We start from the raw sequence: 12,136 nt of genomic DNA on the forward strand, positions 1-12,136 counted from the left end.
TAGCCATAACACTTCAGTGAAGAGAGAGGATTATGTAACATGATGCATAACCTTTGACTAGGGCTTAAATCTAGAAGTGCAGGACAGTTTGGAAACTTCAGTCTGTTTTAGTTACTAAATTGTATAGCTAACATCATTGCTTACTTAAGATGGTCTTGCAGAAGATCACATCTTTATTGCATTAGTAGTATCATATAGAAAGCTGGATGTTGCTGAGCCTTCATTATAAATGCTTTCCCTTGTTATGGATGGGTAAAACAACAAAACTTTTCATAGACTAAATCCTGTGGTCCCCAGAATCCATAGGCCTTGGAGAGGAAATGCCACTTTTGCAACTGGTGTCATATTTCTGTGAAGTTACAACTGAGTAAATTGCAGGAAGTTCTTGCCTGACCAGAGTTCTTCAGCCACATGCTGTGTTGTTTGTAGGCCCCTAGTTGTGAAATTCTTATTTTTTCTATATAATTAAATTACATGCTATAATAATTCTATATATAGATACAGAATTATTCTATAGTATTATAGTACAGTTTAAAACTATACGTTCTCATATGTGCATGGATAGTTGACACTGTCCATGTCCACATCAAGTTAACTATCTTGCCTTTTGCCACAGTATGGCTTTCCTAAGACATTTTCTATCAAGGTGTTTTGTTTTTCCACATAGTGAGAAATTCTTGATAACACAAATGTATAGCAGGGTGAAATGACTCTTAAAATTGTGCTTTGTATAGACTTTCTAAATCTAACTCATAATTAAATATAGTTTTCTAGTGGCTGTCATGGTTGAGAGAAATGCTTGTTACTGCTGTTACTTGCAAATTAGTTGCTAATACATTAGTGTTTCAGTTTGCATTTTTTTTGACCTAATTTTTATAGGTGGATATCTTGAAGGACTTGGATTTTTGTCTTCTGATGCTGGAGAATCCAGTTACTTTTGAGTGCATGGAAACATGGGCTTCTTATATTTTTTTAAAATGTGATAGCATGGATTTAGTGTTGGACCTGCATTTTTTGACTTTTATTGTTACCTCTGTGGCTGAGCTCTAATCAGATGTGTTTAAGGTTGTGGGTTTTTTCTCGATTTTTCTAATTGCTGTTGAGTAATAGAACATGTGGATGGGTACCACTTACACATTTATTTACAAATCAATAAATAAAACTGATTAATTGTATCAATTTACAGTCATCATTCTTTGTTGGTCTACAGGAAAATCTAGAAGAATTTTAAATGAGTGGTTAAAATGCTGTCCCAACCAGCATAATATACTGCATAGCTCAGGTGTGCATATGGTGGAAATTACTGTCACTGCTGAATGGCAGCCTGAGAACAGTGTGTGTTAGCACGAGTTTCTAGGAAGCTGAAATATGCTTACTGGGAACACAGTAAGTGTGTCCATGTGTGTCAGTTCTAAGTTTGTTTCTTACAGTCAGATTAACTGCATGGGTTCTGAATTGTTAATGCTGCAGATGAAGGGACAAATGGAGTCCAACAGATCTTTTAGCTCAAGGGCTGTATCGGTGTAGCTAGAGAGGTCTAGCAAACCTTGCTGTACTTGATCCGCTTCTGCAGGGATGCAGCTATAGCTCTGTTGTATTGTAGGTATGCCATTGATTCTATATGGATCAGGTGAGCTCTGCATGACTGTACTAGGTTGGTTTGTGATGCTTTGTGGAGGCAGGCTCTTACTTCCCTGCAGTTGGGTACTTGGGAAGGTTATTGCATTGAGCAAAGGTATTTGGCTCTTGCCTCTGCTGTGATAAACCATAGTGGTTGGAAATAGGGAACCAGTACCAACCCTCACTTAAGTATGCTTAATTCAACTAATTTAATCCAGTTTAAATTTAACTGGCCTGACCCCAGCGGAGTCTCTGAGCTTGGTCCGTGCTGAAGTACTGTTTCTGGAGAAATGTTATTTCCTCAAGTGTGACACCAGGGCTAAGCAGCTATGTGCTTTGATGCTGGTAATCTACATAGTCACCTGTAATATGTGATGAGAGCATTATACTGTGGTATTTAAAAGTTCTGCTACACTGCAACTGTTGTTATATGGCAGGATTCAAGCTGTCGAATATCTGAATGATGCAATTCTCAGTTCATCTGGTTGGCTTTTTTTTTTCTTTCCTCTTGTTACCTTGAATAACAGATTATTGTTTGTACTGGAAACAGAAATGGAGAGGTGTCAAAACACAAATAGTGTAAAAAGTGGGAGGAAAAGGAGGTGAGGCAAAACCCTTCGGCAAATTATTCTCTGTGTATATAGCATCTAAAGTGTTGAGTAAGCGACATTAGGCATCAGCCAGATGTTACTTACATCACTTTGTCCAGCTTTGGCACAATGGCAGGAATCCTATATTTACATGGATGAAGTGATCTTGAAACACTTCTGCATTGGGTTAGGTATGTGCTAACCTTCAGTATTGATTGAAAGAATGTTATCTAGCCAGTTGTAATAAAGATAGATGCTGACTTTTTGAACTGTATGGGAAGTAATTGAAACTCTGAGATTTTTTCAGTAATTTTGCATGCAATAGTTGCCTTTTTCATAGTACCATAATGAACCTCATACTTGTAACTCCCCCCCCTTGCCTCCCCAAGTGCTTTCTGTGCTGAAAGTGTGAAAGTGCTGTCCTAGGTATGATGTGTAAGTTATGACTTTTAGATTTCTAGTCTAAATTTAAAAGAAAATGATGCACTCTTTGTATTACAAGAAAAGGTTCAAAATATGAACTCATTCTTCAGTGTGCTGTGTTGTCTTTCTAAGGCTAAAAAGTATCCAAAAGAGAATGATTAAGAAGACTGAACATCCTTTCCTGGTACTGATGCTGTTCAGGTCTGAAGTCTTAGTAGCAAGGAGGTGTGTGGTCACTTCAATATATTTGACAACTGGTGGTGATAAGCAGGCCCCATGTTACATGGTCAGGGTCAAGAGAAAAAATTCCTGGTGAATTCTGTGTTTCAGTGAACTATCAGAATAATGTTTCAGGTCAGACACAGCATGATTGTAAATCTTTGTTATGAGTAAAGTGTATGTACACTGAAAACTTGATGTCATGTAAACAAAGTCAAAAAGAGTGTCAAATTTTCTCTTGATTTAAAAACAAACCAACCAACCTTAGGGAGTTCATGCTTAAGTGATGTTAAAAGCATATCAAAGGAACCTGGCAATTTTTCCCTTTAAAACTTTTTTGCTATAAAGCATGTTTCTCAAAATTTTTGTGTTGATTTTTTGAATATGAATGATGTTCATATTTTGAACATTTGGGAACACATATGTGACAAAATGTTTCTGCCATAATGCACACAGCATTGAAGAATGGCTGCTGTTGTGAGTCAAGAGATTTTATGGGACAAGTAGTGAGCCATCAAGGTTTTTAGGTATTTCTTTTCCATGCTTACCTGAATTCTGTTTTCTGTTGGAAAGGCTATTGTCACTCCAAATATGTGTAGATCATACCTTGTGAAAAAATGGAAGCCTTAGAGAAACACATATTTTTAATGATTTCTTCTAGCACATTTGCCCATCCAGTTTCAAGATGTACTGGCAGGCTACTCTCATATTTGGTTAACAGGCTCTTAAAAAGCAGTCTTCTGGGAGTCACTTCAATATTTGTCTAAAAAGCTTTTGTATGAGCAGCTTTCTCAAACTTTGTGAATACACAGTATGTGGTTTCAAGCAGAATCTGTCAGAAGTCTCTAACTACTGATGGTTGATGCCATAACTCTTCCTGAATGAAGATAATTTGTCCCTTTCTTTTCTTCTTTCTTTGCCTTTTGCCAGGAATGGTGAAGTCAAAGGTGAATCTCTTGGCAGCTTAAGTTTTGTATAAGATTGTATGTGTATACAGTATTTAATAGAAACCTCACAAGCATTTTGTTTTGTATATTGCCAAAGCAGCTTTTGGTCACAAAGACGCTCAAATAATTTAATTAGAAACAAAAGAGAATTTTGTTGGAAAATCTGTTTTCACTGCCAGAGGAGTGATGGGTTTTCTCAAGTGTACTTCAGAATAAGAGTTGTCCTACTGTACTGTGATTGAATTTGGTACGCTTAAGGACTGGCTGTGTACTACTCATGGCTTACATGTGAAATATAAGTTGTTAATTTTTTGTCTTGTATATTTGCTCTCCCTTTTCTGATTCTAGCTATTATCCTTTGCAACAAGATCCCAAATGTTAACTAGCTGAATACAAACGCTTCGCTGAGTAAAAATCTGGCTGGATGGCCAGGCCCAAAGAGTTGTGGTGAACAGAGTTAAACCCAGTTGGTGGCCGGTCACGAGCGGTGTCCCCCAGGGCTCGGTTTTGGGGCCACTCCTGTTTAACATCTTTATTGATGATCTGGACAAGGGGATCGAGTGCACCCTCAGTCAGTTTGCAGATGACACCCAGTTGGGTGGGAGTGTTGATGTGCTCGAGGGTAGGGAGGCTCTGCAGAGAGACCTGGACAGGCTGGAGCCATGGGCTGAGGCCAACTGGAGGAGTTTCAGTGAGGGCAAATGCCGGGGGCTGCCCTTGGGCCACAACAACCCCCAGCAGCGCTACAGGCTTGGGGAGGAGTGGCTGGAGAGCTGCCAGTCAGAGAGGGACCTGGGGGTGTTGATTGACAGCCGGCTGAACAGGAGCCAGCAGTGTGCCCAGGTGGCCAAGAAGGCCAATGGCATCCTGGCTTGTGTCAGCAATAGCGTGGCCAGCAGGGACAGGGAAGGGATCTGACCCCTGTACTCGGCACTGGGGAGGCCGCCCCTCGATTCCTGTGTTCAGTTTTGGGCCCCTCCCTACAAAAAGGACATTGAATGACTCGAGCGTGTCCAGAGAAGGGCAATGGAGCTGGTGCAGGGTCTAGAGCACAGGTCGTAGGAGGAGCGGCTGAGGGAACTGGGGGTGTTTAGTCTGGAGCAGAGGAGGCTGAGGGGAGACCTCATCGCCCTCTACAGCTCCCTGAAAGGAGGGTGCAGAGAGCTGGGGATGAGGCTCTTTAACCAAGTAATAAGCGATAGGCAAAGAGGGAATGGCCTCAAGTTGCACCAGTGAAGGTTTAGACTGGATATCAGGAAGCATTTCTTTCCAGAAGGAGTTGTCAGGCGTTGGAATGGGCTGCCCAGGGCAGTGGTGGAGTCCCCATCCCTGGAAGTGTTTAAGAGTTGGGTTGACACAGTGCTGAGGGATCTGGTGTAGTTGGGAACTGTCAGTATTAGGTTAATGGTTGGACTGGATAATCTGCAAGGTCTTTTCCAACGCAGATGATTCTGTGATTCTGTAATCTGTTATCTTTATTTCTTTAAAAGCAGTCCTTTTAAAACGAGCTTTTATCCTACTGTTTGACCTAGAACTTAAAACTGTAGTATATCTAGTATTATGTGGATTAGTCATATGTCCTTAATTTTGTTGCTGGAGTTCCAGTTGTCTCATCTTTGAATTGTCTTAATGTTTTGTTGATGGAGCACTCAGTTGCCCTTTTAAGGACGTATTTCTACAGTGTTAAATTCACAAGTAATCGGTGTTGACTGCACTATGACTTGTGGACTGTCACTCATGTGTTACCCACTTCCATTGCAATGACATTGAAAACACAAATATGTAACAATCCATCATCTGTCATGGCGAGTTGATTTATCAGTCTTTCCCTCCTTTCTGAAAAAGTCTGCAGTCATTTTATTGCATTCCTGACTCCCTTGGATTTCTGCGCAGAAATTCAAGCATTTATAGTTTTCTCTTGGGTATTTTCTGTCTCTTCCAAAATACATGTAGGCTTCCTCATTAAACATGTAACTTCAGCCATATATGACTTTCATCTGAAGTATTTCTGGTGTGCTTGAGTCAGTACTACATTTTATGATAGCTCCAGAGCTGGAAAGACAGAAAATGCCAAGGACAGTAGACATTGATATTCCTAGTTTATGCAGGGCCTGTAGATGAGCAGAAGAGTACAATCTGCCCACAAGAAATAGATTTGTATCTAACCAAAAGATGTCTTTGGGATTTGCAGATAAACCAGTTTAACATCTGAATTTTGTCAGTATTTTACTCTCACAGAACTGCATGCATGCCTTAGCATGCTGCCACCCTGTGTGTCTGTCTGAGTTTTTAGTAATTCATAAGCAGTGTATTTTCTCTAAGTTGGTTTTGAGCTGTTCTGAAAATATTTCTTATATTGTTATGCTTAAACTGCTATAGCTTCTTAGTTTTCCACCTTCTCACTCCCATTCCTTTTTTTTTTTTTCTTTTCCCTTCTAAGACCAGTTATGAGAAGTGTTAATTCAGCAAAGCATTTTCTTGTGATTGAGGTGGAATCCCTGCTAATTTTTCTGTTGGATTGGAGTGTTAGACCCTGCATACTCTAGAGATACCTGAATCAATAAGGTCATTTGCCAAGGGTTTTTCTGGGTTTAGGAGTGGTTTTTACTTCAGGAAGGCTGCACAGTCTTTTGGGATTTTCATGAAGAGTGTTACATTGTTGCAAATTCATTTTCTCTGTCATGCTTTCACTTTTCAGTGATGTAAGGGATCTCCAATGTATATTAATGTGGGTGGTGGTTTTGCAGCCAAAAAACTTACCTATAGTTTTTCATGAGTATCTGTCACATGGTTTTAAATACTGTACTGCTTGGAAGGTGGATGCAAATACTTAGTGTGTGATGTGGCTCAGAGAGATGATTGTGGTCAGACAAAATGATAAAATAGTCCTATTACTTTCAAAAGTAATCGAAGAAAAGTTTATTGGTATAAGCTATTGCTGGGTGGAAAATTTACTCTATTGGTCTGTTTGCAGTGATGTGTTCCAGGCATTTCTGGCCATGAGTTCCATCTGTGTTGTTACTAGAAATATCCAGCAGGCTCTCCAAAGCCACTTCGCAGGTGCAACAACTTTCTGAGAGAGTCGTCTTATTATGGATTGAAAATATATTCCTACTTCTTTAGTTTTACTGGGAAATGAACATACTCTTTTGCGTACCTGCTGTGTCAGTCATACTTTTAACTTTTCAGGAAAGGAACAGCTGCCCTCCAGGTGAAGTCAAGTCTATGGGCTTTCTTCCCTTTCACACTCACTCCGTTCCCTGCAACACTGAAAAAGTAATTAAGATATTCTTAAGGTTTAACCATTTCATTTTATTAATTTACATGTGAGCTTATACTTAAGAACTTCTCAGCCTTGTAGATCACAGGTGGCAATTTTAGTGTATAAAACAGAGTGGTCAGTACTTATTAAAGGGGTTGGACTTTCTTTCCTGGTTTAGGTTTGGTATTCACCCTGTTGCTGGCCGTATGCCTGGTCAACTGAACGTACTGCTAGCGGAGGCTGGTGTTCCCTATGATATTGTACTGGAAATGGATGAGATCAACGAAGACTTTCCAGGTTAGTATGTGAGCTATAAGTTTCCAGTAGATCGGATTTGATCTTGTCAGCATTTTTTTGATTCTGTTTTTACATTACACAAGGATTTTAAAAATAGAAAATCTCAGTCAGGCTATTTAGTTTTAGGTAAGTAAAAGTCTTTTTTTTTGCACTTCTAAGTGCTCTCCCAGCTAATAGCAAGTGAGCACAGAGGAATATGAGAAATAGCTTGACTCAGAAGCAGAAAACTGAGAAGCAGAGAGTACAGACAGGGAACTGTAGGAAACAGAAAATACTGGATGCAGGGGTACAGAAAACAGCAGATATTGAAGGGTGGTTAAACAAGCTTGTAAAACTTGTTTTCACCAGAACCAAGAGAACAGGTTGGGTTTTTAACTTCTTGTAGCTGTGAAATAAATTACAAATGCTATGTCTTTTTTGTCCCTGTTACTGCTCCATATATGGAAGATCTCTGTTACTTATTTAGGTCAGATGTTAGGATGATTTGATCATGCGAACTAGTATAGCATTGTACAGACAACTTCTTGCTTTCTCCCATCTTTAGTTAAAAATCAGAAAGGTACTGGTAAAAGGTGTTTTGAAAAAAAAAAAAAAAGCCAGACACAAATAAATTTGAAAGTGATGATACTATGTGTGCATGAAACAACAATTATATATCAAAGGATGTAACTTTTGTGTGGCACAGCGGTCTAACCACTTAGAGTGGGGTTGTGGATGCTTGCAGTTTGCTGGAGCTAGTTGGTAGCACACTTGGACTCTCACATACAAGTTGTCTGATAAATTTGTGAAGTATTTGTGAATGAAATCCCCATAAATGTTTATAGAGTGCTTACCATAAGGGGTGGTTCTGCCTGTAAAGATGAGATTTAACACAAATGTGGATCAGCCTCACTGTTCAGATTTCAGATAATTTTTCATCAGTTTTATTTTCTATATCTTGCTGCAGAAACTGACTTGGTCCTTGTAATTGGTGCAAATGATACAGTTAATTCAGCAGCTCAAGAAGATCCAAACTCTATCATAGCTGGAATGCCAGTCCTTGAGGTCTGGAAGTCAAAACAGGTGAGGTTAACAGCGTTGTGTTAAGCACCTACCTTAGGTAGCATGCTTTTAAAAACATGGTTTACAGGGTAAGCTAACAAGATTCTCCTACTCTTCTGGTTTCCACGAGAAACTTTTCTGCAAGTTGTCCAACAAAACAGTCAATACTTTGCAAGTGTTACGCACTGTTCGTGATTTTATAATCATCAACAAGTGCTTTAGTGAGACTAGTGATGACTGCAGTAAAAAAAACTAGTGAAAGTGCTTCTGCTAAAAAATGCCATTAGAATAAATTATGTTCTGCTCACATCTGCGGCCCACAAGCATTTCTGTACAAATACCTGCTTTTTAAAATTTATAGGAAAATGATTGAGAACTGTAAAATTAAGGTGAAAATACAAAAACTTAACATGCTTAAAAAAAAAAAAGTGACTGGGTTGACTAGAGAGCTTAGTCTGTCCAGATGGAATTGGCCATTTAGTTACCTCACCACTTTTACTCTTTGAAAGCAACATTGTCTGATCTAAAGTACATATACTTCCTTGATGTAGAATCTTTGATATCTTGTTCTGAACCCAGTCATAGCCTCAGTTCTTCTGTGGGTTAGGCATTCAAGTACTCAAGAGCCATAGGCACGTACATGTATCAGTGTTTGTGCATAGCTGTGTTGCTGTTTGAGAAATACAGATGTACATGTTAAAGTTGGTAAAGCTTCACGGTTTCTCTGCTGAAGGTGCCATGGTTAACAACGTGACATTTAATACCTAAAACTGGCTGAAATGTATTTTAGGATTTTTTTTTCAAATCCCATGTATGAAGTAATACAGAATAATAAATAGTCTGGAGAAATACCAGAGAGCATTGCACCAAGTATTGATGTGAATGCTCATATGAATTGTGATGCTGTCAGGGAATTGGGTTCTTAAAACAGTTCAAAAATAAAAAACCTCAAAAACCTTATAAGTTATAATCATCAGTGCCCATCTTGCTTTGACTTTATTACATGGAATAAAGTAAGAGCATATGTATGTGTAGTGTCTATGGTCTCTTCATCTGACATGTAATATGTGCTGAACAATAAAATGCTTCTGAAACTGGTCCAGATACCAGATTGTCTGCTATATTAAAAATTGACATACAGTTTTGTTGCATTGAGCACCCTTTTTTTGCCAGGGATCTCTCTTCCTTTCCTTTAATTTATTGAGGTTGGTTGTGTGTTGACTTTCTTTCAGGGGGGATGGTGGTTAGTTTTTGCTATTTCAAACATGAGCTCTTTTATGTGCAGGTCATTGTAATGAAGAGATCTTTGGGAGTTGGTTATGCAGCGGTGGACAATCCGATCTTCTACAAACCCAATACTGCCATGTTGTTGGGAGATGCTAAGAAGACTTGTGATGCCCTACAGGCCAAAGTCAGGGAGTCGTATCAAAGCTAAATACTGAATTATGTTCCAGCCATGATTGCGACTACAGTTTTGTTACAGAAGTCATGGAAAACAAGAGTTAGAAGAATCTGTCGCTGTCATAATGCAGCTGACATTTGGAGAAGACCGCATTGACTCCTAGGAGATGTAGTTCAGTCAGAGAATGTAGGCTTTTATGAAAGGATGGGCACATTAGCCCTTCAGACTAAATCTCCCATGAGGCAATGCATTAAAGAATGAAAATGCGCTTTTTAAGGTTAACATTACACTGTTAAAAGCAGGAACTAATAACTCATGGTCATCTTTAAGTAGTTATTGGTTTCCTACTCCTTACTGTCTGTACTGTCATGGAAATTCACTAAAAAATACTGTGCCAAAATTCTATCTTATCATTAAAGTTGTTCTTTGGCCAGTATGGACAAAAAAAATTTACAGTAAGATTACAATAGATGCAAGCAGATGCAGATAGATGCTTATATGACTTGAGATTCTAAACATAATGTTCTGTTTCTTTTATGGATTGTATAGATGCTGCAAATAATCAGGAACATTTAGGAAAGTTACTTCTCTTTAAAATACAGTTCCACTTTTTTGTAGTGCCCACTTATATTGTATAAAACAAAACATAAGATTTCAGGGACCTACCAAGTGATCTTCAAGCCTGACAAGGACTTGCACTGCTTAATCATTTTAAGCAGCTGCTAAATTCTTTGTCTTTTTCAGTTATTGCCTTTTTACGTGTCTGAGGAAAATATGGTCCAATTCTGTACTGACAAAACATCTTACATACCTGATGTGTTCACGGAATTTGGACCACAGTGTTTCAGTTTATATTCACTTAGACTTTTAACTATATTTGCTACTTTAAAGTTTAGTGATGCTTTCTTAATTAACATTTATGTGATGCTGGAAAAGGCACTTTTGAGCATATTTAAGATGCTGGAGTTTATTAGAATGTTTCTAAATAAATAAGCTATTGTTTGGACAGGACAGAAGCATACCAAACTTAAAATCCAGTGTTTAGATTATTTGACTTCTCCCTAACCTAATTAAAAGCACTGCTAAATTTCCATAATAAGTTCAGCAAAGAATTAAATTACAACACAGATTGCTGTTTTGTTTTTATTAAGTGTACTTCAGTGGAACTAAAATATTTTCCTAATAAAATGAATTTATCATGTTGCTATAAGGATGTAGCAACTGTCCATAGTGATGAAGGCTAGATAGAAATAGCTGTACTTGTATTAGAAAGCATTCATATCTGGGGAGGACAAACTATTATGAAGTCTTGAAATTAATCCACGTTGATTGGTAGAACAAACATTTTTCATTACATCATGTATAGACACCTCATAAAATAAAGTATTTCTACTTAGCTACCTCTGTTTTTATGTGAAGATCACTTAAAACACAGACTTTTTGAACAAGTAATGCATTAAGAAATAAGTGTATGAAAAGCTACACTTTCTGCAAATCTCTTTCATATAATTTGAAATAAAAATTATCATGTAAGCATTAATATGTTGTACACTGCAGGAAAATACTTGTAACTAAATTTTAAAACATCGTGGCAGCTATATTTGAATGTAGCATGTATGGCCTCTTGATTTCATTGTATTCAGCTTTTCTTTTAGGTCTGCAAAAAATAGGAGGGAAATGGGAGAAGGGGAAGGAAAAGGAAATAATTCTCTCTCTCCCTCCCAACTAAACAAAAAGGGGATTTGAAGGGATTTAGTATCCCAAAGCATTAATTTTTGTCTTGTCAGACTTGAAGTATCTAATAAGGTATGCAACGTGTTCTCTGCTTATAAGTAGCTAATATAAGACTTAGCTTTTCTTAAAAAAAACAAAAACAAAAACAGAACAAACAATGGGGATATGGAACAGTTTTCTTTTTTCCTTTGTATATGGGGAAAAAAACCCATACTGTCATGTTGGATCAGAGGTACCAGTGTTATCTTTAAAACTGTGCTTTACCATGGAACACCAGGCAATTGTTGAAGTGCTAATAAAAAGTCGATTATTTTTCTTTATGGATCACCGTTTCTTTTCTCTCCTGTTGTGTTTCGTGAGGAGGTAAGTAGTCTGAGCTTCTTTCTGGGAAAGAACCTGACCCTGCCAACTTCACTATGAGCTTTTCTAGTAAGTTAGACAACTGAGAGCAGCTGATCCCAGTGTGTGTTGCCTTTTTGACTTAAAAAAAAAATAAAAAATTTCTCACCGCTTTTTCTTTTCCTTGCCTAACTTGGCTGAGTACTTAATTTTCCATTGGCTGAGGTGTGAGATGAATCCTATCCCTTTGAGCCTGATACCA

The 12,136-nt window shown here is 38.1% G+C and overlaps 1 protein-coding gene across 2 annotated transcripts in view; it reads left to right on the top strand.

The window, feature by feature from the left end:
• The window catches only part of NNT (nicotinamide nucleotide transhydrogenase), a 58,784-nt gene extending 46,925 nt beyond the window's left edge, over positions 1-11,859 (top strand). For both annotated transcript variants that reach the window (XM_074931359.1, XM_074931358.1), the window contains exons 20-22: positions 7,240-7,358; positions 8,305-8,420; positions 9,685-11,859. In XM_074931359.1, the coding sequence (XP_074787460.1) occupies positions 7,240-7,358; positions 8,305-8,420; positions 9,685-9,834 (385 nt within the window). In that variant the 3' untranslated portion in view covers positions 9,835-11,859. The remainder of the gene's footprint in view (positions 1-7,239; positions 7,359-8,304; positions 8,421-9,684) is intronic.
• The last annotated feature ends 277 nt before the right edge of the window (positions 11,860-12,136 follow it).

This window comes from Athene noctua, chromosome Z (assembly GCF_965140245.1).
Source record: "Athene noctua chromosome Z, bAthNoc1.hap1.1, whole genome shotgun sequence".
Classification (NCBI taxonomy): Eukaryota; Metazoa; Chordata; class Aves; order Strigiformes; family Strigidae; genus Athene; species Athene noctua.